The 25,921-nt window shown below is 39.0% G+C and overlaps 1 protein-coding gene across 3 annotated transcripts in view; it reads left to right on the top strand.

Moving 5' to 3' along the window:
* The first annotated feature begins 1,659 nt into the window (after window positions 1–1,659).
* Window positions 1,660–25,921, top strand: part of LOC310822661 (glutamate receptor ionotropic, kainate 1) — a 28,379-nt gene continuing 4,117 nt past the window's right edge. The window contains exons 1-12 of one of the 3 annotated variants that reach the window (XM_083695095.1): window positions 1,660–1,936; window positions 15,241–15,408; window positions 15,704–15,961; window positions 17,223–17,404; window positions 17,978–18,031; window positions 21,460–21,633; window positions 21,898–22,041; window positions 24,077–24,184; window positions 24,426–24,467; window positions 24,920–25,033; window positions 25,141–25,344; window positions 25,489–25,712. In XM_083695095.1, coding sequence (XP_083551221.1) covers window positions 1,852–1,936; window positions 15,241–15,408; window positions 15,704–15,961; window positions 17,223–17,404; window positions 17,978–18,031; window positions 21,460–21,633; window positions 21,898–22,041; window positions 24,077–24,184; window positions 24,426–24,467; window positions 24,920–25,033; window positions 25,141–25,344; window positions 25,489–25,712 — 1,757 coding nt within the window. In that variant the 5' untranslated portion in view covers window positions 1,660–1,851. Of the gene's footprint in view, window positions 1,937–15,240; window positions 15,409–15,703; window positions 15,962–17,222; window positions 17,405–17,977; window positions 18,032–21,459; window positions 21,634–21,897; window positions 22,042–24,076; window positions 24,223–24,425; window positions 24,468–24,919; window positions 25,034–25,140; window positions 25,345–25,488; window positions 25,713–25,921 lie in introns of all 3 variants that reach the window. The other 2 variants (XM_083695094.1, XM_083695096.1) reach the window with 2 other exon arrangements.

The raw sequence follows: 25,921 nt of genomic DNA, 5'->3' as shown, positions 1-25,921 counted from the left end.
TCTAATGATAAGACATGCAACAGTTCCTAAAACCAAAAATATTTTAATGTTGCAGTAAATGGCAACATTTACGACTAAATACACATATGATTTTACAACATTGTACTTTCACTCCTAGTCCAGACTTTCAGAATTTGACAATCAACTGAAATTATAAAACATAAAATACAGATCTTGAGTCTGCAGTAGAAGCTGGCCCCTCAGCTCAGTATCTTAAATGGGCAATCTGGGATTCAAACAATAACAAAGAGCACTCCCCATCACTTTTTGGGGGTAAATAGCTGATGGGTGAGGCTGGAGAATTGTAACCAATCTCAAATACCATCCATTCGATCAAAATGATAGTTTTAAACATGTTTTTCTATGAAGTTTTGAAGCTTTACAAAAGAGTAAAACCAGAGTATTGTGGGTTCTGATGGGGTAAGACAGTTGAACTAAGAATCAATGAATATATGTCAATCATTTAAAAGTCCAAAACATATTGGCCCTTTCTTGAACATGTGCATCAGTAGCAGTGTGTATGGTTGAAGTGCTGACAACCACAAACAAAAACTCTTGACTCGCAGAGTGACTTATAGGACTTAACTTTTCTTCTAACCACTGCCTCTCCCCTGTCACCTCACTACACTGATCTACTAAACCCCTGTCTTTCCCCCAATACACTGCCCTAAGCCTGGCCTCTCCCCTATCCCTCCCAGTAATCAGGGGAAGCAGCGGGAAATCAACCCGTGGTGATGAGTGTGCCTCTGAGTCTGTGACTCTGGAGTATGAGTCGAATGCTGTGCCTCCCATCAACATCTCTCGATGTCTTAATCCATGACTAAAGTAAAACTGAATTAATTCTACCAATTGTGCCATAACTCCGCATGCAAGTGAATCATCAAGTGAAAACCCAGTGCAATTAATTCACCACTTTATATAATTTCAGTATCACGTAGGCTATTAAAGTGATAATTATCTAGTATTAACGTGATCATGATCTCGTGTTAACTTAAGAATTATCTCAAGTTAATTATTATTAGAGAATTATTGTTAGAGAATTATTATAAAAATTACAGGAATTATTTATTTATTTTTTGCTTGGCAGCACTGCGCCACCGTAAGTGTGTTCTGTCCTGCAACCCCCCCCCCCCCCCCCCCCCAAAAAAAAGCTGAGGACTTCCATTCGCTATCACAAACAGGATTGCTGCTAGATGAGTCAAAAACCTTACTTTGGAAAGTAGGTTAACCTATGGTAGAACAAAGTATGAGGTTCTCGTTTTTTATCAGACTGTGGCAGATACACTGTTTGAGAGGTAGTTAATCTTCTAGGAGCGTCACCGACTATTTTGAAGATTAGATCTGCGTTTCCATCAGGACTGGAGCAAAGATTTAATCATTCCTCGGTGTACCAAAGCAAAGACGTTGTCGAGGTCGAATGTTGCCAGATTTGAAGTTAATCTTCAGAACGTATCCATGTTTGCGGATCAGCAGCTTGGCGGTGCCCTCAATTGAGTTCATGCACAGAAAGAGACGCTCACGCTCCGCGCACGGTACTCATCAGTTATAGTACAGTTCAAGTATACACTAGAAACAATGAAAGAGGGGATATATTGTTGGGACTATTCGAATTGGGGTGTCAAACCCAGATAAAACAAATGGGATTTTAGAATGGGAAAACGAGTCTTGTTCTGACTTTATCAGCAACAACTGCAAGAGGAGTGCTTTTCTCAACACAATGTATGAGAGAAAGATGTTGGTCAGATGTCAATTTCTTTTCGATAAGGATACAAGAACTGACAAGTTATCAGCATGAATTAAAAGAAAAGAAAAGCAGATATCAATGCTAAATTTGATTCCGGAGAGAGTACCATGGCGAAAAGGAAGGGACTGTTATTTTCGCTGCTTTACTTCATGGCAGAGTTTTGGCTGAGTTCGCAGCAAGTCCTTAGAATCGGTAAGTGGACCATGACCGACAGATTTTGTAATCTGAAATGTGGTTCTCATACTTGTAATTTGTAATTTATGCACCGGTTATCTCACTTGTTATTCTTTGTTTTGGATATCATCCCTTGCTGAGTGCTTTATGAAGTTGCAAATGCATTCAACACAATGAATGGCAAGAAGTCCAAATTAAAAGGGCCTAGGTGTCTTAATTATGTAATGAATCATTTGTTAAGTAGGCAGTGTTACTGTGCAGTATGCACATGGAACATTTACATATGCATACTGCTATTGCTATCTATTTGTATTACCTTTTATGATTATTGCATGTGACAAAATGTGGAGAAGCTCACAATGGAGCAATTTCTTGCTTGTCTTTGATTCATTAATTGTTTATTACCCTCTAAAAACACATACTCATATTTCAGTCAACCCTTCTCCATAGGTACAGTATAACAGTTTACCCATCTAAGTAATACTGAATTCATATGTTTTTGTTGAGAACATCGCACATCAAATTGAAGCACTAGGGTTTTTAAAGGAATCTACATTGGATCACTGGGGAGTATATGGCCTCTTGTCTGATGATGTGTTGATTTAGAGGGGGCAGAAGATGCACACACTATTTGGTATCATAGTGAAACTAGAGTCTAAATTAAACAATTAAGACAATTGTTTGTTCTGTAGTTCTGTGTTCTAGATAATTTATGATCCCCCTTGATTCAGGGGACATATCTTTGTTTTCTATTGTGTTAAGAGACTATAACGTAATATATACTTGATAAAGACTGCCACTATGATACAGTTCCTAAAAAAACACCATTGCTAGCAGTGTCTCGATTAAAAGATATGAGTCTCACATCTCACACTTACGCTGGAACAGTAGGGATCGAAATGTGGAGTCTCTGAAATGTGGAGAATTACATTTCCAGAAATGAGCTAAAAAAAATAATATGACCACACTCCTCAAGTCAGTGAACAAGGAAGAGTGTGTTGTTGCATAACTCCCCTAGGCTAATTGTAGGGCAGTACCCCTACCCCCTACCCCTCTCAGATGTACCCCTACCCCCTACCCCTCTCAGATAGTCCTAATCTGTCCCTTATATTGTTAATCACTCTAAATCATCTACCGCTGTCTGATGTAATCTTTGTCATTTTCTTCATGACCCCCATGCAAACTCGTAATCTCTCCCATATGGTGTGTGGTTCAATCAACGTTTCTTTTTCTAGGCGAAAATTACCAGCATCAGATTGTGACTCTTACTAGAGCTGGTAATAATTGTACATTTTCTCCCCCAAGCCCAAACAACCCTCACTAATCTTCTTTATGCAGAGAGACTATCTTCCCCAAATATGGTACTTAAGCAGCCACAAAACCTCATCCTGGGGAGAATACACCAATTGTGGCTTGTGTTGAGACTACCACAGTCTCTATTAGTGTATGTATTTTGTTGGCCATACAGACTTCGTTGATGATCACTGATTGATGTTTGTCTACATATCAGCCAAGGATGGTAAAACCTTTGGTTCTGTTTGCCAATGGATAATATTGTCTCCTTCCTTACTTGTGTTAGAACAGCCAATACCATTGATTCCATTTAATAGCCATGGAACAATGACAGTGGACTTTGCTATATACTTAGCAATTTGTGTGGCAGAATGTCACTGCACAAGCCTTATGTCTCTTGCAGTTGTCCTGCAGAACAGAGAGAGCTCAGTGCTCCACATCAAACGGGGATGGTAGACTGGTTAAGACCTCCTAGTTCATTGATATACTGGCAATGGCCCAGGTTAGTGCGGGGGCACTGGGAACTGGACCAGGATGGGGGGGCGGGGTTTGGGGTGAGAGGTGGGGGGGTAGGGGGAGTAAACAACTACGTCATTGTGCTCGCTGGGTTTAAGGTTTCCCTTCACATGATAATTAATACAAATTCACAGAGGTCCATCATGGCTTTTGCACCCTTTTTTAATGGTAACTCTTACCAGTGATGTTAGGCCTGAGGAAACACACTTTTTTCTTTTCTTTTTCTTTTAGGCTATTCTTAGAATGACATGACATATTTGGAGGGTTGTTCATACTATGCTCACTTTCTGTTTTCCCACTTTGTGACAATGCCATTGTAAAAATAGCCTTACTGTATAAAATATAGCGTGACAACATTGAGCTAAAGCAATCAGATTCATGATATTTGACCGTCCATAGGATGGGTTGGCGCTCATATGTTATGTGCCTCTCAATGTGCTATACAAAAGAACAGAAACTTCAAAAAAGGTATAGCCTCTGGTTGTATTAGTGCATACCTGCAGAATATTTTGAAGGGAATATACAGGGAATATATACATTTAGAAATGACAACACATTTTATACATAGTTCCCCTATTTCAGGGCACCAAAAGTAATGGGACAATTGGCTTGACAGATGTTTCTGGTAAGTCAGGTGTGTTCCGTCTCATCAGGAATAAGAGAGTTAGGCTTTGTGTTTGCCTTTGGAGTCTGGTATTGGTGTCTGTCAAAAAAATTAGTGTAAATGAAAGAAAGCCATTATTAGGCTGATAAAAAAAACTATCAGAAACATAGCCAAAACCTCAGGCTTGCCAAAATCAACAGTTTGGAACATCATTAAAAAGAAAAAAGAGCTCAGCAGTCGCAAATGGGCTGGTAGGTCAAGGAAGACTTCTACAATGGATGACCAAAGAATGCTCACCATAATTAAGAAAACACCCCAAAAACTGTCCCACATATCAGGAACACTCTCCAGGAAGTAGGAGTGAATGTGTCAGAGACTATCATCCTCAGAATACATCACCAGACGAACTATAGAGGCTACACTGCAAGGGGCAAACCACTAGTTGTCATCAAAAAGGATGGTCAGGTTACACTTTGCTAAAAAGTACCTTAAAAGCCTGCAGAGGTCTGGGAAAGCATCTCGTGGACAGATAAGATAAATATTATCAAATACCAAAGTGATTGCAAGTTGAACGTTTTGTAAAAAAAGTAACTTTCCAAGATTTACAGCATACCACCTCATCTGTTCAACATGTGTAGGATGTTATGGTTTGTGCATGAATAGCTGCTACTAGAACTGGCTAACTTGTCTTACTTGATGAAGTAACTGCTGACGGCAGTAGCAGAATGTATTCTGAAGTGTACAGAAACATCTTGTCTGCTCGAGTACAAGCAAATGGCTCCAAATTCATTGGATGGCGCTTCATCATACAGTAAGACAATGACCCCAAACATACTGCCATAGAAACTAGGGAGTTTTTCAGGGCCTACAAGGAAAAAGTTATTGACTGGCCAAGTCTATCTTCAGATTTAAAACCAATTGAACATGCATTTCATTTCCTGATGATAATATTTTAGGCAGTATGACCTCAAAACAAACAACAACTAAAGATGGCTGCAGTACAGGCCTGGCAGAGAATCACCAGAGAATATACCCAGCATCCCAGCATTCAGGCAGTTATTGCATGCAAAGGATTGTCGGCCAAATACTAAACATGAGTGCTTAATTTGGACATTATATGAATCTGTCCCTTTACCTTTGGTGCCCTGAAATAGGGGGACTATGTATAAAAGATGTCATTTCCAAATGGTGAAACCAATGATATTGCTAATATACTTTTTAAAAATATGTACACAAATACCAATAAATAAAAACTGAGAATCCATACTTTAACCTCATAGTAAATGTTTGTTTTCAAATCCAAACTTTTGGAGTATAGAACCAAAAGAAGACAACATGTTTCACTGTCCCATTACTTACGCAGGGCACTGTATATGTTTTTATGACTTAATAGCATTTATAACCTTTACACTTACAAAATTGTCTGTCTTATTCAACCTTTCAAAATAACCTCTGTAATTCTGTTAGAGGGTAATAAACAATGAATGAATCAAAGACAAACAAGAAATTGTGAGCTTCTCCATATTTTGTCACATGCAATAATCAATAATCAATAATCATATTTTGTCACATGCAAAAGGTAATACAAATGATAGTAATTCAACGACATAAAATAAAATAAAGCATCACACAGGGGACAACAGCGGACCTTTTATAGTGCTTTCAATAATATGTATGTATTGGTGGATGCCATAATTTTAGAGACATTTAAAATATAAATCAATTTTGAAGGCATTCAATATTGAAGGCATTCCTTACACTTAAATTTAAACTTCCAGTTGCTATTGCATAACTAACTTTAGACAGCTTTAGCTTACTTGTTCATTTGTTCATTTGCTTGCTAATAGCCTATTGAGTGGTAGCATTGATCCTTGTGTCATTAGCTAACAGAAAGTGTGAAATGCTCATTCTGTCTTTTATTTAGTGCCTGCACTCTGATTGAAAATGGATTCCACTCACAGTGTTGGTTTACTGTTGCTCTATTCCATGAAACCTGAAAGTCAGTCTAGAGTGTAGACTCTAGTACATAAAGATGCAAACGAAAAAAATAAACATTTAGTCAGTAAAATGGTCAATAGCAAACCTTATAAGTAGAAACATACTCCATGAAGCAAATAGCAAAATATTCCATGAAGCCTGACCAACTGTTGATGATATCATAACAAAAACATTTGACTGTTTGTTCAAAACTTTGACTTTGGAGCTCAATTCAATGGAATTATGTTGATGAAACAATGCTCATACTGAGGATATCTAACAGTGATAAAAGTGTATAAGGTCACTCACAGATCCTAAATCATTGTATCTGCATCATGACCTTTAAGTGTGTTGTCAAGAAATGTTATTTTCCCATAAAAAAACAAATTAGGGCAATTCTATGGTAACAGAATGATGCTGGGATTACATTTTTGACTTTCAAACATATGCCAAACAAAAACCCTTGATAGCAAAGTTTAACAAACCATACAACTCTATGCACAAGGACTACTTCTAACAATTCCATTTGACAATCTAAAAATATGTCTGCCGAAAGAGTAGGGTGTCATTCTGAATGTCATTGTGTAATAATATATTATTTTATCAACCTATGTATAACATTAAAAAGATAAATTGATAAAAACTCACAAAACACAAGAAACATATAAACTCTTAATTGAATGTGATTTAAATCAATGACATTTGTGGTTTTTAGTGTATTTTTCTTCATTATACCGAAATAAAATAGGCTACATTTTTGGCACCAAAGAAATGATTTTGAAAAAATAAAATACAATTAGGCCTGTCATGTACACACACAGAGACACCAAATCTGCACCCAGTTTGCCTCAGAGATAACCTCTGCAAAATGAAATTGAAAGCGTTCTTTATTGTCTGCAACTGGTGTGGAAAGAATCCTAAGAATCTGTCTTAGGGACACCACACCATGTGTGTCAGTGCACTCTTTAATGATGAAGATAAATCCCTTGCTGTCCTTTTTGTAGGTGTGTGCAACATGTGTGTAATCCTTCTCAATGGTAGTTACTTGTGCTACATATTTGTGTGATTTGCTGGCTTTGCTTCCCCACTGTCAACAACAATGAAGTCTCCATTATGTGGAGCATGCAATGAGGATGTTGATACGGTGCTTAATGAGTGGTTTGTAACTACTACTGTATGATTTCCCACTGTTTTTTTTGCTGTCCCTGTGGAAGAAACCTTTTGGAACCCTTTTAAGTTCCATGGATAATCTTTTTGGTTTCATGCAGAACCCTCTGTGAAAATGGATCTATATGGAACCAAAGAGTGTTATACATCAACTTAAAAGGGTTCCAAAAGGGTTCTTCCACAGGGACAGCTGAAGATACAACCTGTACTATAAGTGAATGTAGCCAATTCAATTTCAGTAATTCCTTTACCAGTTTGATTTGTTGGTCAGTTTTAATCACAGTTTTATTTATTATATATTTAATCATATATCGATATAAGTAAAAACATAACACATATTGGTAGGTCTACCTATACTTCTTACTTTTGTTAACTTTCATTATCCTCACTGCTCATGAGGCAGAGATATCTTACACTTACAGTATGTGGGTTTTTGGGAACTGATTTAGCAATAATTCTTAAACTAAAAGAAGCCAAACCATTTCCTCAAAATATATCCTCTGATTTTAGTTGATTGGGGTCCTACTTGAACATTAATGAGTTTTGATGTTTTCATAAACACCTTTAAAGACTTTTTCTGATAGATTGGTTTTAGACGCTTACCATATGTTTGAACCGAAGTCAAAGTCTTTGCTTAACCCTATTCTTATGATTGACGATGGTTGAAAAATATATTTCAGATTTCATTTCCCAAAAATATAGTTACTGTAGCTTTCATTTGGCACCCAATTCAATATTCTCTGATGAATTTCACATTTTCATAGGCCCTTTTACACATAACTGCCCATTACTGGGCCGAGCTAAGGGAAATACTTATTGCCAGCATCTTAAACCCCACACATATTATTTACTAATATATTCACAACATTGATTTATATACTTTATACAGTTAATACAGAAATACAGTTTGAAAATAGTAGCATAGTGGGACATTTTTCAAGAAATAGTCCTTTTGTTGTTGAAGAAGAATTGTGAAAATGTTTTACAATGTAACAATGGCACTCTCTGTGGGGAGAGTTGAACTACCATCAGGCCTGCTGGTCCCATGGCAGCTGAAACCCTACAGAACTGTTTCACATCAGCTCTGAGAAATCTTGCCTCAGAAGAAATATTGTAGTGTCAGTCTTGCCATCGTTGTTGATGAAAGCTCAGTTGGGTAGAATTACCCAACATTTAAGGCCTGGAAGTGTAGTTTGAGTGTAGTTCCACTACATTTTGCCTCTGGTAAATGTGTATATTCTGTAATTAATTGACACTTAATTTGTCTATTGTTTATTATTTTTAAACTTTATTATTCATGATCATTTTCAAAGGAAAGTTGACAGTATATTGTCTAATACAAAATCTGTTTCTTATAAAGATGTTTTTAATGTCTTAATACAACATTTCTACAAAAACCTGCTTTACTGAGCAGAAACATATTCCTATGGCATGTGGACAAGCAGTGATTGCTGCTATGGACCGGCAGTCTTCACACAGTATCTTCACAGTCTGTGAATATAAATCCAAGATTCCTACTCAGGTAGAAATCTGAGAAAAGATTATGTTTTTCCATGTTTTTGTCTTTTTTCCCATCAAGTAGGCCTATGTATCAATGAGAGAAGGTATGCATACTAATATGAGATTAGTATAATATATTTACATAATATTTAAAGGAGTTTTTCAGAAACTGTGGTGTGGATATGGACCTCTGAGGATAGTTTTTGTAAGCTTATAGTGTGTGTGTATAAGTAAAGGGTTGGAAGCAACAATAATCAGCAATCTGTATTTCTATTAAACAATACTAGAGAGACACAGTAGCAGGTAGCAAGTACATGCATACTCTGTCAAGGCCACTAAGGCCACTACTGTTGGAGGACACAACATAACTTTTGATTCGATACTAAAACCTGATGTTAGTCTAACCATTTTATATTGAAGCCTGAAGGAAAGGTCAAATTTGACCTACTGAAAAGTAATGAATGGGTTTTGGAAGGAGACCTTGTTCACTTGTCTTCTGTCCTGAGAATGTAATATTCCAATGAATAGAATGAAGGACATTAACAGGTCTTAGCAGCTACTCACTGAGGCTTGGTAACCATAATTAGGAATGGCACTTTCAGGCATGCATTTGAGTGACTGGGGAGTCTAGACAAGGCTCTCTCAGTTTGGGGTTGGAGGCTGTGCTACAGAACCGAAGAAAAAAGTCATTCACGATCAAGGCCCCCCGAGGGGAGACTTTTTCAGCTTGTTTCCTCTTCAAAATCAGTCACAATTTCACAACCAATTGCATAAAGATTGTTTTCATAGAAAGTACAATGACCTAGTGATATTTGAAAGTTTATTGTTTCAATAGTTGTAGAGCTGAAATGCCATACATTGATCTCTGGATCTAATTAATGAGCTGCATTGTTAATATATGGCAAAGATCTTCTGATCTTCTGTTAACTTAATAATAAGAAGATGCCATTGAGATGGGCTGTGCTATCTATATTGTATAGAGAAGTGCATTGGTCTCATGACTTGTCATACCTTTTCTATTGTTGGACTGTTAAGGACTCTGTCTCTGTGTCTCCTGTGCTTATATTAAATGTGAATGCACCGAGAGCGCAGGTTTAGTTCTGCCTGGATCATATCAGAAATCCCATAATTTTGGACCTAGATGTTTGAGATGATTTACATTTGAAAGGCCTGAGTGAAATCTACGTGTCCAGGCACTTTCATCCTACATATTGTAAGGACCCTGATTAGTCTGGTGATGTTATGTAGGTGGTGACACTGCTGCATTTCACTGGCCTTAATCCTAATGTTTTACATGGTGCACTTTTACTGAAATGTAAAAACATGGTAACACTTTATTTTAGTGAACACATATTATGCATCCATTTGTAGCCTTTCTACCCAGCCCCTGAAGACACCCACACACACACCCACACAACAATTTTATTGGGTGCAAGGTTGGCCTTGACCTTAGGGAGGCTAGCCAGTAACCACAAGGTCGTTGGTTCAATCCTCAGATGTGAGTGCCCAATTAAACACTCATAAGATAGAAATAAGATACTTATTAAACACTCATAAACTACAAATAAGTGCAGAATAAGTGTTCCCCATAGTAAAGGGTCACCTAAAACACTGAACTTTGGCTGTATTTCTGGCCATGGCGTGCTAGAGCCTTCATCTTTCTGGAGCACTGCATCGGATTAAGAGTTGGATGGCGTCCAAAATTATTTTCTCAACCCCCAGAACCAGGCCCTTAACTCCCCCGCCTCCCCACAACCCTGGCACACACAGCCAGCTGAGAAGTGATTATGTTTAAAGAAAAATGTATCTTCAAATGACATTCTGACAATATTGGTATCTGCTAATTTGTATTGCCATTTGTTAATGTTTTATTTCCCTGATCTCTCCTTTAAGGGGCAATGGAAAATCTCACTGCCATACCAGCTGCAGCACACTTTCACATTTTACCCACAAACTAACAAAATGCTAAATGACACCATCTCCATCTTTCCAATTGAGCTTAACACTAGTCCCAACAGAGGGCCACAGGTGCAATGTGACACATTATAATAAAATAACTCTTCCTTTGTGAAACCCATGTCTGCCTCCTTCACTGACTTTTTCTAAATGTCTGTTTTAAACATAATAGCATTGTTAAAATGTCAAAATCACACATAGAACGAAATCTGGAAGCATGTTCATGACTACCACACCTTTTTTTGATAGCCAACACCTCCAAGTCACATCCTGTGTCATTATTAACATCTGCCCCAATGGTCCATTTGTGCCTCGCCGCAGCTTTACCCTCATCATGGTAAATCTAAACTGCCCTTCCAGTTATGAACGGCTTAACCATGTCAACCATCATGGCTATTAGCAACATAGACAGGCAGACAATAACAGTTATTTGCATGATGAATGCGCAATTGCATGTGAATAGAAGCCTGCACAGTGCGCACCCAGCCTGTGAAGAACAGACACGTATGCTACCTTGCTCTGATACTGTTTATCGTACTGCTAGAAGCAAGATCAGTGATAAACTCATCACACCCTGATGAAGACATGGATATAATTAATTAGGAGTGCACTTATTTATTCATTGACACGTTCACTAGTTTGGTTTCTCTATATATCTAAGGGGCACACAGCAGAAGGTCCATGGACTTGGAAAGCTTTTGGAGATCTGATGACAGGCGAATGCTTCATTAAAATTATGCAAGTCCTGCGTTTTCATGATAAGGACACAAGATCCACATGCAGGGAGATGGACAAATTCACCCCAATTACAGATATTTGGAAAACTTTTGTTCGTAATTTGATTGCTTGTTATAAGCTTGGCCAGTGGGTGAGCGAGTGTCTGAGAATGTGGTGATGAAGAGTGACAAAGCGAAAGTATACATTCTCAGCACTATGCCTCCCACGGTGGCCATCAGCAGTGAACCGAAAAGAAGTAGATGGTGACCTACTACAATCGCACAGAGGTATGCAACTGCCAATTATCTATACTGTAGGCAACATGCACTGTACTGAATATGTTATTTTCTACTTAATAATACTAACCATTTCTCTTCTATTCCATAGGTTGGCGTTGATGTGCTCAACCAGATGGCCAGATTTTACTCAGTGAAAGGAGGAACTCGCTGCTGGCCTGTTGTAGTGTTTAACAACTTGCTCGACCTTGCTTGTATCAACGCACACATTTTGTTCAATCAATGCATGAACAAAGACATAAGCAGGAGGGGATCATAACAGTTCTCAGAATAGTGTGACTATTCTGTTTTATTCTCTTTTGTATTGATTTGTAATAATCCATAATGGTATCATGATTTCCGAAGTTCTAGAACATTCATATCAGAACATGTTTTGAACATGCTTCAAAGTCACCTCTGCAGTGCTTTAATAATTCAATGATAGGTTGTTGATGGGTCTGTATTTACACAGAGTGAGGAAATAACAGTTCTTGAACGTAATGGGACAGTAAAGCATTGTTGGTCATTCTGGTACAGTACATGATCATATTCATCTTATCTGTCCACAATATCTTTTTCCAGACCTCTTCAGGCTTTTAGGTAATTTTTAGCAAACTGTAACCTGACCATCCTTTTTGAGGATAACTAGTAGTTTGCATCTTGCAGTGAAGCCTCATTAGTTCGACTGGCGTCGTATTCTGCGGTTGGTAGTCTCTGACACAGCCTACCTCTACCTCCTGGAGAGTGTCCCTGATCTGTGGGACAGTTGTTTTGGGGTTTTTCTTCGGTCACCCACTGTGGAAGTCTCCCTTGGCCTACTAGCCCATTTGCAATTCCTGAGCTCACTACTGCTTTTTTGTCTTTTTAATGATATTCAACCTAACAATGGCTTTCATTGACACCTCTTTGGTCTTCATGTTGACAGACACCAACAGCAGACTCCAAAGGCAAGAAGTCTAGAATCAATAAAAAAAAACTACACTGACAGCTCTTTTATGCCTGCACAAATGATGTGACAGAACACACCTGACTAATCAGAAACCCATGTCAAGCCAATCTGTCCCATTATTTTTGGTGCCATGAAATATGTATACAAATTCAAACTTTTGGGGATAGAGCCAAAAGAAGAAAACATGCTTCACTGTCCTATTACCGACACAGGGCACTGTATTTTTAAACACAACCCTGCTTTAGCCAGTAGTCATGTGTTGGCATGCTGAGTGGATACCTTAACCTCTCCACTGCAAATTAAACAAGTCTACAGTACACATGTTGTCTCCCACGAATGATGTAGTGCCCCTCCTTGTGACCAATGTAGCAAATTCCCTGACTATAGCTCAAATGGGACAGGAAATATGCTTGCGCAAAGTTTGGAATTAATTTAATTAACTTCATTTACTATAGCATCCCTCTTTTGCAAATTGGTGTAATTTCAAAATTTCAGTTGTTTACAATAACACCCCCCTTGGGCCAATCAATGTCATTTTGTAAATGCCTGATCTCTATGGCAAGATGCATTATTCACCCCAGATTCATCAAAATGGTCCCAGCGGTGTCTGAGATACCGCGTATGACATACAAACATACAAAAGGATGGAGACAGATCCACAGTCTCCTCCCCGATTTCATTGTGGGGGGCAGTTATCTCCTCATGCTTATATGATACTATAAATCCATGACGGTGGGCACGTTTCTCAATCCAGTTTGATCAAAGATGGCTGATGACTGTAGCTGCAAATTGAAGGAAATCACAATTGACTGTGCCAGATAAAGGAATGTGATTGTTCACCATATTGGATTTGGAGTGGGTTATTAGTTTAAACTGAGAGGACTGTTTGAAAATCAATGATGCTAATTATGAAACACTTTAAATATCAACTGATTATGCCTATAATGAATTTCAATTTCCTCATTGTAGAATTCTTCTAGTTGTCATATATGCCATCACAACAAAGTGTCCATAATCTCTGTAGTAAACTTATGCTGATACAAAAATAAATACAAACAAGAATAAATACATGAACTGGGTTCCAATTTGTTCAAGTCAAAATGTCAGAATAGTCATGTTTTAAAATGGTCTTCTGAAAAATAAGACAAATAAATAGGATGGATAGTCATACAAGGTCAAACTGCTGATCAGATGATGAAATACATCATGTCATCTGTATTGAGTCATCATGTGATAAATGCATTTGGAATTTGGGCCACATTATGCAACTGTGTAAATATAGTATGTAGGGCTGCAACTATTATTTTTTTATTGATTAATCTGTAGATTAGGGTTAGGGTTAGGGTTAGGGTTATTGATTAGTCTAAACCACACAATTTCACATGTAGGCTACAAATTAAATGATAACATGACATAGTTTATCATGACATTATTTTGATTCATGCCTGTACATGCTGTGTGTGGATGCCAACTATACAAGTAAGGGTAAGTACATCCAATTATCCATGTATTCCTTCTTTTATCTATTTAACTTAGTGTACTTTATTGTCTTATAACAATATAACACCCATCAGTTGGCAGCTTTTTTTTTTTTTTTTATATGACAAAACCTTTATCATGACATTAACTGTATCTATGCCCAGCTAAATGCTGAAAGAATCAAATTGATTATCAATTGGAGGGGCTGCACATTCAGACAGCAAACACAGATTACAGATTACTTGGGGAAGCGTGTAGGGTGAATTTCATGAATAAACTTTGCCCTGCGCAGTGCACACATTGTTTACTATTTACTACAGTGTATGAGACCTCCCGACATACAGTAGCTATGTAAGCAGAAATGCATGGGGGAAAAAACAGCTATCGTTTTATATGACAAATTCACTAGTCACGCAAGCATAGGCTGTTATTAAATGCTATTCTTTCTAGGTGTCAGAGCAATTTTGCCATTATTAATATGTAGCAATAGCAGCTTAGCTATATATGCATACTTTGCAAGTATGTGCTGTAAATGCTTTAAGTGCTGCTGTGTGTTCCCACATGGCTCAGGGATGCTTCTTTTACAAGTGTTCTTGCATGGCAGTTGAACAGCCTAGTACTGCTGTGGTATGCCATTTGGGTTTTGCACAGTGAATAAAGCACCATATTATTTGGTTTCTGCTTAAAATATTCCCACACTTTTGACACTCTGGGTCCGAGTTTTTGGAGGAATCCTCCTCCATCTTCAACAAAACATTTACATAATCAACGTCATCGATTACTAATTGTTGCAGCCCTAATAGTATGTGCTCTAAGAAACACAATTTTGAACGACATTAGATTAAGCTCATTTGTTCACCAAAATCCTCTCTCTCTTCTGTCGTTACAGGGGGTATCTTTGAGACCCTTGAGAATGAGCCAATAAGTGTTGAAGAACTGGCCTTCAAATTTGCTGTAACCAACATAAACAGAAATCGGACCTTAATGCCAAACACCACCTTGACCTATGACATACAGAGAATAAACTTGTTTGACAGTTTTGAGGCCTCTAGAAGAGGTAAGGATTATTTCATTATTCTCTTTTTCGGTATATGTACCCTACTCTTTTTTTATTCATTATTTGTTTACATTGTCACACTGTCATTGTTTGCTAGATGATAGTGTGACAATGGAGGAGATGAGAAGTCCTATTACACTTGACACTTACTGTACCACTGTAGATGATACTTGTATGATTTCTAATAATGTAGGAATGCAACACATCATACATCACAAAAAAACCAAAAACACTTTAACTTATTCTCCCTCCTACTCTCATCTTTTCTCCCCTCCTGTCCCTCACACATCCCTAGCCTGTGATCAGTTGGCGCTGGGTGTGGGAGCGGTCTTTGGCCCATCTCACAGCTCCTCGGTAAGTGCAGTCCAGTCTATCTGCAACGCCCTGGAGGTGCCTCACATCCAGACCCGCTGGAAACACCCCTCAGTGGACAACAAAGACAGCTTCTACATCAACCTCTACCCTGAATATGCCTCCATCAGCAGAGCTGTGCTGGACATAGTGCAGTTCTACAAGTGGAAGACGGTCACCGTTGTATACGAAGATGCAACTGGTGGGTGGACTGACCAGGATGGGTATACAGAGTGTTCTGTCTTTGGAAAGTACTGTGGCTTTGTGAATGTGGCTTCATATTTCTGAATGGCATTAGGAATGTCTCTGCAATATTAAAATATTATTTGCTTACACCAGCCAGCAAAAGCAGCTTTCGTTTGACTCTGACTGAAGTAATGCTATTTAATAATATTACAACAACACTCTGCTTTTCCTTGTATTGACAAATGTCTGCTGGTGTAGACTATGAGGAGTTATTCTATATCCCACAATTCAGTGCGGATTACCTCTGTGCAGATGTCTCCAGACTCAGAAATGTCACTCTGAGTAGAGTGTTTATTACACACTTCTTAAAGGTTGCAAAAGCTTAAATTTGAGAGCCTCCTTGGTCTAACTCAATCACTTAAAATCGCATTTGTGTGCTGGATGGAAGAGGATTCATAGCAAATCCTACCTTGATTAAACACTCCCTTACAATCTCCTCAATGTTTTTTGTTCTTCTGTTCAAACTGCAGAAAGTGCTGAATATCCATTTATGAGGAATATGTTTGTGTGGCAATATTTTATTATGGCTTTATTTATATTGCGTAGAATAAGTGATTGCAATTGTTTGCGACCTTGCTATAATATTACCAATATAGTTAATTGTAATTTTTAGCTGACCTGTCAAGCAGATAGAATTTTATTTATCATACTTTTGTTAATATCAAGTCCATCTTCTCTGCACTAATCATGGTCAAATACTGTACACATTATGAAAAGTCCTCCTGAATGTAATGGGATTTCTCCACAAATGCATCTTCTCCTAATTTATGTCTGATATAATTATTGGAGTTTGGTTCTTTCCTACGTACGCATCTCCTGAATATATTATTTGACAAGGGTTACATTGAATGTATGAATGTTTATTCTGCTTTATTAGCAGAATATAATTCAGAATTTATTCTGAACTCTGGAATAAATCATCTTTAGGCTTGCTAAATAAATGAAAATATTTGTCATTGGAACAGCGATAACAGGTTAACTACAATTTCTTTTTTTAAGATTTGAGTTTTAGTTATACAGTATTTAGCAGAATTAAATATTATGAATTACAGAATTAAGGAGACAATGGATTCTTCTTTTTCAGCATAATGGCATCACATATCTATTATCAGGTGATGTTTTCACACAACATCATGACACCATATGCACCACGAAATGGCTTAGTCTATTCCTTGCTTTCAACCAGACTCACACAACAATTTCTGTCTTTATTCAAGGGTTGATTCGTTTGCAAGAGTTGATCAAAGCTCCGTCCAGATACAGTATCAAGATCAAAATACGCCAGCTTCCGACGGGGAGTAAGGATGCCAGGCCGCTGCTGAAGGAGATGAAGAAGGGCAAAGAATTCTATGTGATCTTTGACTGCTCTCACCAGACTTCTGCAGATGTTCTCAAGCAGGTGAAGCACAATACAACTCACTCCTCTCCTCTATCTGTCCACACTGAGCTATAGGTACTGTATGTCTGCATGACCATAGATATCATCACCTCTTGAAAAGGAGTCAGTGAACCATTGTTGAGATTGAAGATATCAAACACAAATCTAATTTAAATAGAGAGTGCTCTTAGTAATACTTTCAGCATTTCTGCATGTTTTTTTTTCTTTATATCTATCCACTGTGCACACGATTAGTAGATTTCTAGCCCTTAAGAAATGTTATGTTCATCTCCAAATCCAAGCAGAGCAGATCTCTAGCCAGACATACACATTTTTAAAACCAATGGCTGAGCAATTTGAGACATTTACTCATTCAGATGCTAGTAAATGTGAAACACACAAACACACAACAACATTAGACAATACTAGAAGTGAAGATGTATAATTTGTATATCACCCAGAGTATGGGTTTGGATAAGGATGGATGACATGAGAGGAAGTAAATGTGATTTTTGCTAGCTTGAGCAGAACAGTGGTGTGAATGTGCAGTCAGTGGGAAAACTTTCAACCACTCAACTTTATCTTTCCCTCCAGATCCTGTCCATGGGGATGATGACAGAGTACTACCACTTCTTCTTCACCACTCTTGTAAGCATGTTCATTAAGCCATGTCTTATCCTAAATTCTATAGTTTATGTAAAGGTTGTATTGTACCCAGTCACCAGACAATTGTGGGCCAGGTCTGGTCTTGTGGTGGCACATGTGGCTGAGTGCCAAAAATACCAAGACCTGGTCTGAATATGGGGGGTCAGCCCTGGGTGAGAGTTAGCAATTTGCTGTGGGCCAGCTCTGGTATGAGGAATGTGGCCCTGATACGTTCCTCCCAGTCAGCAGACAATTGTGGGCCAGATCTGGACTTGTGGTGGCACATGTGGTTGAGTCCCGCAAGACCTGGTCCCGCAAGACCTGGTCTGAATATGGGGGGCCAGCCCTGGATGAGAGTTGGCCCTGATACAATCCTGTAGTCACTGGGCCATGTTTGGTCTAAATGTGGTTGACCACTAGGTAAAAGTTGTCATTTAGCTCATGGGCCAGCTCTGGGATGTGATATCTGGCCATGATACCTTCCTGTCATACTGCGCCACTTTTGGTCTAAATATGTGGGACCAGTACTGGGTCAGAATTGGAACTTAAATAATGGGCTCTGTTATGAGGAAAGTGGCCCAGATACATTCCTGCAGTTACTGGCCCATCTTTGGTTTAAATGTGGGGGACAGATGGAACTTAGCTTTTGGGCCAGCTCTGGTAATGTATGTAGTGTATGGCTATAATACCCTCTCACCCTGTACTAGGTGAGAATTGGCAGTTTGCTTATTGGAAAACTCTGTTTTGAGGTATGTAGTCCAAATATGTAGCTGCTGGGTCACTTGGATTTGCTAAGAAATGCCATGGAAATGTTAATTCTGTGAAAGCTATTCCACATCTCCCCTCACACCCTATGTTTCTCCCTCCTCTCCCCTTACTTGACTAACCTTTACATGAGGAATGTTGATCCACTGCTGGGAACAATATAGCAATATTTCATCCTAACCAATGAGTAGATGAATCATAAGCTCTGTGATATATCTTGAAATAGATAAACTGGTTTTGGGTTTGGGTTCTCAGAGCACCTGTGGAGTCTCATACACCATCCCAAGTCACATCCCAAACCAACTAAGCAGCTTTGGACTGGGTTAGATTTTGTCAGTGCTTTTTTTTGACAGACTCATAAAAACCAGATGAGAAACATACAGACCATCTCATTTGGTTTTGATGGGTCTGTCAGTGTGGCCAGTAAAAAGACAAGATCTGAGCCAATCTAGATTTCATCAGACAGACCATCTGTGTCCCAGACTAAGATGTTAACAAATTACTGGACTGATACAAGAACATCTATATATATTTATTCATGAACAAATTGGACATGAACACAAACTGGTAGCACATCAGCTTCCTTTGACTTGCAAAAGGCTCTCCAAACACTTGACACATCCTCCATTTAGAGACAATTAGACTCAGGTGTGGCCAATTAAGACACAAGACACCTGATGCCGCTCCACTCATTAAGGCAGTATGTAAGCTCAGTGTAATTTAGTGGGAGTTCTTTGGCAGGAAGCCAAAGGCTAGGCTGTGTTTGCATTTGTTTCGATTTCGATTTCTGTGTTGCTGGTTAGCTAAGTTTTATTTGTTGTAATTAGTCATTTTCCCCTCACTTTTCAATTCCTAAAGGTCTTATCATTGTCTGAAATGTTCTTCAGTTAAATTGTAGTTAACCTGACTAGAATGGACTTTGGTAACATTGTTGATCTGCTCATAAGTTAAATAAATACCTAGCACAGCCTGGAATTAGTCTCTGTGTTTTGTGTGGTGAGTATGTTGAGACTTTGTATTGTCTCTGACACCCCTCATCAGGTGGATCCTTATTTGGAATGTAGTATATGGGCCGGGAGAAATGCATGCTGCGTTCATGACATGTCAGAACTAGGAAACTCTGATATTTTCAACTTAGAAACTCATTGTAGAAAGGCGATACCCCTTTGAGTTTCCGACTTGGAGTGTCAGAACCAACCAATAGGAAGTTCTATGCAAATAACATGTAATAATTTTAACTTAGAGTTTCAGACTTGTCATGAATGCTGCATGGGTTGGATTTGTTTAAACAAACTACTGCCAACATTGGCTATTTTTAGCCATTGCTAATAAAGACAAGACATTTTGCACAACTGCACAACCATATACTCAAATTGCATCAAATTAAGTTCTTGGTTACATGTGAATTTGTGTTGATTTGGCCACAAATTTGAAACTTGGTTAGTATTTCCATAGCACCTTTTTTGTTTGCAGTGACTTCAATTAGCTGAACTTGGCGGTGGCTATTTCAACAAATCTGAATGGTAGTGTTTCTCCTGGCCCATAGATTACTTTTAGGGTAAGGAATCATGACCATCATGAAAGTCCTTTTAATTATTTTTTTTATTTTTTTGAAGAAATAAACACATGGTGAATCCAATTGGAAATGTTGATGCATCCCAATTGGAATAAAGGAACAGAACTATAGTTGCCATACAAATGTGAAATCTCTGATAATGCAACAGTGATCAGGTTACCATATATAGGGCTGTTATGGTTGCCATAATAAATCAAATCTTGGCCACAATACAACCATAAGTCAGCCTGATCTGCATGCAGTACATTTGCCAGATCTTGACCACAATTTCAGTGGAACAGGGCTGGATTTGGTTGCCATAACTAAGCCAGGCAGTTGCCATAAATAGGCCAAGCCTTGGCCAAAATGTGTGTTCCCTGGGCCAGAAGTGGACCGGTTCAGGTGCCCCAATCATCACCATGAAAAGGACACATCTTGGCTGGCATGTGGATGTGGCCCAGTCACCACTTGGAATGATGATTCAGAAGTAGCCATGGTTTGGTTTCCAAAACTAAGCCAGTGCTTATGGCCAGAATGTTGATGTGGCCTAGGTACAACTTTGTTCCCTGGGTCCATAGTGGACCGGCAGACATTAGTTTTTAGCCTCAAGACAAGTCTCTTTGTACCCTCTGTGAGTGAATCATTTTATAGAATAGGGCTCTGAAGTGTATTCCTATTTTCTTTTTCTTTTAAAACATTTTTTCTTTTTTCATTTTCACATAATCATTTCCATCTTGACACTGACTGAAGCGTATTTCAAAACATGTAGACCATGAACTTGCTTGGTTGAAAATTCCCAGTAAGTTCTCATATTTTTGTCCCCCATGATGATGCCCTGAAATAGGGGGACTATGTATAAAAAGGGTTGTAATTTCTAAATGGTGAAACAATCTGAAACTGTTGAAGTATAGAGCTAAAAGAAGACAAAATGCTTCCTCTTTCCAATACTTTTGGAGGGCACTGTCATTTTGGTACTTACATTATTTGTGGGCGACAACATGTTTGCTGTAGACTTGTTCATATAGGGATTTTCGACTGAAGTAATTTCATTGAACTATGTGTTGACACTTTGGAGCCCTGTGTTGTATTAAATTGTATTCTTCCTTCTTAGGACCTGTTTGCACTGGACCTGGAGCCTTACCGATACAGCGGTGTCAACATGACAGGGTTCCGCCTTCTCAACATAGACAACCCCCTGGTGGCCTCTGTGGTGGATAAGTGGTCCATGGAACGCCAGCAGGCCCCGCCCAAGCCTGAGACGGGAATGATGGAGGGCATGATGACTGTCAGTTGGCTTTAATCATTCCATGTTTATCTAAGATCACAGTTATGATTGTTTCAGTTATAATAATTCCACAGTTATAATATTTTCTAGGGATATACCTGATTCAGAACTTCCCTCTAGATTATTGCTTTGGCCTGTAGAGTAGTATGGGGACACTGTAAGTTATGTCACATTGTCAGGTCTACAGTAGTGAGGTGACGAACACATGGAACAGGCCTTTGTTCCTCTGTGAGATGTAGCCAACTCATCACTTTTGTTTTCCAGACTGAAGCAGCTCTGATGTATGATGCCGTCTACATGGTGGCGGCAGCCTCCCAGCGTTCTTCCCAAATAACCGTCAGTTCCCTTCAGTGCCACAGACACAAACCCTGGCGCTTTGGCTCACGCTTCATGAACATGTTCAAAGAGGTTAGTCAGGTTTATGAATGTCTTTTTCCTCTTCCCTTACTCCTGATTTCACAGCTCACTGCTTATATTTCATTTCATTACTGATGGGCACATGAAACAATCGAGTTAATGTAAGATGCAATGAAGGAGTGAAGTGTGTGAAGCTGAGCCATTCAATTCAATTCATTTTCACAATGGAGAATTCATATCTTGCACTGACAGTGACTGAAGAATTGTCATCTGTACTATATGTGTACGCTGGCAGTTTGCAACTAACATTCTGAATGGGATGACCATAAGCTGGTCTCTTATTAAATCAGATACAGGTGTGAAAGAGATTATCCTAATTGCAACCAAGATTCCTCCTGCAACTACAGCATCAATTAGTATACACCTGGGGCTCATCTACTTATTAGATACTCCAGTTTTGGTGGAATAAGGAAGCCACAGGACTGTGTAGATTGAACTGAGGCAGTCGGCAAGCAAATGTATGCTAGTGGAAGAAACAGAGGAGACCACAGGGTTAGAGGCAGAGGGGCATTGACATGGTGATAATGGGGATAACTGGTGCTACAGTACAACTGTTCTACTCAGTTGTGGACAGGCTTAGCAGGTAACATACTATGCAATAGGGTAAACAACAGTTTCACTAAAAAACAGAGGGCGTAGGATAGAAACAGCTTTGTTGGAATTAGGAATGCAATCGGGTACAACAACAGAGGGAGGATAGACTAGAGAGAGTGGTGGGAGGACAACACACACACAAGGAAAAGGCTCACAACATGACTGTACAAGAACTGCATGGAGACTTAATGCCTGATGGAGAGAGGATGAGTTTTTTTATGTCTTAACCCTAAATGCTACGCTATGACTGGCTGTCTAACAAACTACATTCTAGCTGGACTGGAACTTTCTCCCTGCCTGCCATGCTGCTACAGAATTGAGTGAGACATGCTTTATGGCTAATAAAGTTGCTTGTGGGTGTGCGGTTGTCAGATACAATGGTCAGATGCCGGGGAGCAACAAGCAAGTCTGTAGGTCTTGACATTCGCAAGTCTTGACATACGTTTTTTGGGGGTTATGCTTGAGCATATTTTTCAAGCAAATTTAATTTGACATCTGGGACAAAATACATTGTATTACTAAATGCGTATTCCTACCTGCAAACTTGAAAGATTAATGATTAATTCCTCAATTGTGATTTCTGATTGGTTGATAATTCAGATGGTCGGGGTAAGAGTGCCTTAGACACAGCATTTTCCGCCATCTGCTATGAAAGCGAACTTGCACTCGAATATCTAACAGACTAGCTGTTCCTCAGATAAATTTGTGCAGCTTTTTTGTTGCAAGTTAATTATATTTTGCACGCAACTGATGGTCATCACTGGTTGTCCTCTCAGTGATCCCCTGCATCCCTGGATTAACTATCGAGATGTAAGCACTCAGCCAATCGGCAAATCAGATTGTTTGGTTGCAGTTGGCCCATGGGTACTGTAGCTAGCCTAATTTTTTGTGGAGGAAGATGATCAATGGCTCTTCTCCTCTTTTCTCTGTGTGGCTGGGACTCTCTGGAGCTCATCCCTGTCAGCCTTGGGTAATGGAGATTTAAGAGTACTGTTCTTCAACAGAACCCACAACAGAACCCACTTCAGTATCATCTCAGAAGCAGGAAAAGCCCACCCACAGATCTCCTACTGTAACTGAGCCAGGCCAATTTAAATCACTGCCCACCATTCCCCTTTCTTGACTCTAGACGGTCTCTATATGCCACAACTCTTTATAATGTTATTGTCATAAAACACTGAAAGCACTTACTGTGAAGTGAGCCAATCAATTACTTGAAGTGTCAATTGTTCTGATTGTGCCAATGCAAACATGTCCATAGAGTAAGTATGCAGTCAGACCAACTCAAATGTTTTAAGATTCATTCTACACTGGTGGTATTTATCCCCATTTCGCCTTCCCTCTTTTCCATGCTACAGAGTTCATGTGTGTACCTCTGTAAGGAGGGATAAACATGTAGGAATGAATGTGTCTTGTATAACTATCCCATCAGGCACAGTGGAATGGCTTGACAGGGCAAATCATTGTAAACAAGACAGATGGCTTACGGAAAGAATTTGACCTGGACGTCATCAGTCTGAAGGAAGATGGCATGGAAAAGGTGAGTTGCCATTTCATCCGTATTATACTGTGTACACTGTGTATTGTTGGTACATGTCATCAAAACATTGTCACAGTATCACTCTGGATAGCTTAATGAGAGGAGGGTTTATGTTAATGAACCTGTTAATGAAAATGCCAAAGGTAGTGGTATTTTAGGGTAGTGGTATTTTAGGGTAGTGGTATTTTCCACTGTGTATGTTGTATCAATTGAAATGCTATCTTTCTATCCTTTTTACAAGAAAATCGGAGGCAATAGCCGCCTAAATAAAGTGTGGAAAAAGGTTTGTACTGTGGTTGGCCTGCCCCTGTACTATTTAACCTATCTCCACCCTCTGTCCTCTGTGGTGTTGTTCCTCTGTACTATTATCCTCAGGAAATGTATCAGCTCAGTAGACAAACTCCTTTTTAGGCACTGGAAAATCAGAAATTGACAGACAAACATTTCTGTATGACCCCAGTCATTTTTAAGATATTTGAGACGTTGGATTATGTGACTTTCCTTGTTTTTTCCTCTTTTCTTCAGTCGACCCCTATATTTACAGCTCCTCAATGTTTTGTTCACATATTTTCTAAACCATAATTTAATGATATTACTGACTTTGTTCAGATGAATTTGATTAGGACAAAGATGACACTGGGAACTCATCATCTTTGCTAATCCATCACACAATTTGATGAAATATTTCCACAGTCACTGAGGTAGGATAATGATCTTGTGATTGATTCCTCATAGATTGGAGTGTGGAATTCCAACTCAGGCCTTAATTTGACTGACAGCAACAAGGACTCTTCCACAAATGTTACTGACTCCATGGCCAATAGAACACTCATTGTCACTACTATTCTGGTAAGATATTGGAAATTACGTAATTAAGTTCATCATGTATGCTGGTTGTACTCTGGAATGGTCATATGAAATACATTGATGTCTATGTTGTATCAACTCTCTCGTAGGAAAACCCTTATGTCATGTACAAGAAATCAGATAAACCATTGTATGGCAATGACCGATTTGAGGGCTACTGTCTGGACTTGCTGAAAGAGCTCTCAAACATCCTGGGCTTTGCATATGAAGTGAAGCTGGTGACAGACGGGAAGTACGGGGCTCAGAACGATAAGGGGGAATGGAACGGCATGGTGCGAGAACTCATTGACCATGTGAGTCATGTCACTGTTGTGAAGCTGGCCATTATAAATGAAAATGAATTAACTTTTACAGTAATGTGAGTGATATAGGCTGTAGTACATCATATCTATGTAGTTCCTTTGTTAATCTGATCTCTTGGCTTTGCTGTGTGACAGGTGGCTGATCTTGCTGTGGCCCCTCTCACCATCACCTATGTGAGGGAAAAAGTCATAGACTTTTCAAAGCCCTTCATGACCCTGGGCATCAGTATCCTGTATCACAAGCCCAATGGCACCAATCCAGGAGTTTTCTCCTTCCTCAACCCACTGTCCCCTGATATCTGGATGTATGTGCTGTTGGCCTGTCTGGGTGTCAGTTGTGTGCTATTTGTCATTGCCAGGTAAATGGCCACTTAAATCTTTGGACTGGGATTTTATTTGCTTTTATATACTATACTGGTTTAAAATATGCTGAAAAGGCTATTTTTAACTGCTATTAGATTGACCACTTAGGAATGTCTCCAAGGGAAATGCATTTACGTGGTGGTAAGCTGTACTGTAGATGCAGATGTTTGGTAATTTATTTCCACTTAGCCAGGAGTATTTCTCT

This window comes from Argentina silus, assembly GCF_951799395.1.
Source record: "Argentina silus genome assembly, chromosome: X".
In the NCBI taxonomy this organism is placed as follows: Eukaryota; Metazoa; Chordata; class Actinopteri; order Argentiniformes; family Argentinidae; genus Argentina; species Argentina silus.
The sequence above is the reverse complement of the archived record's forward strand: the minus strand, read 5'-3'. Positions and strand labels throughout refer to the sequence as shown.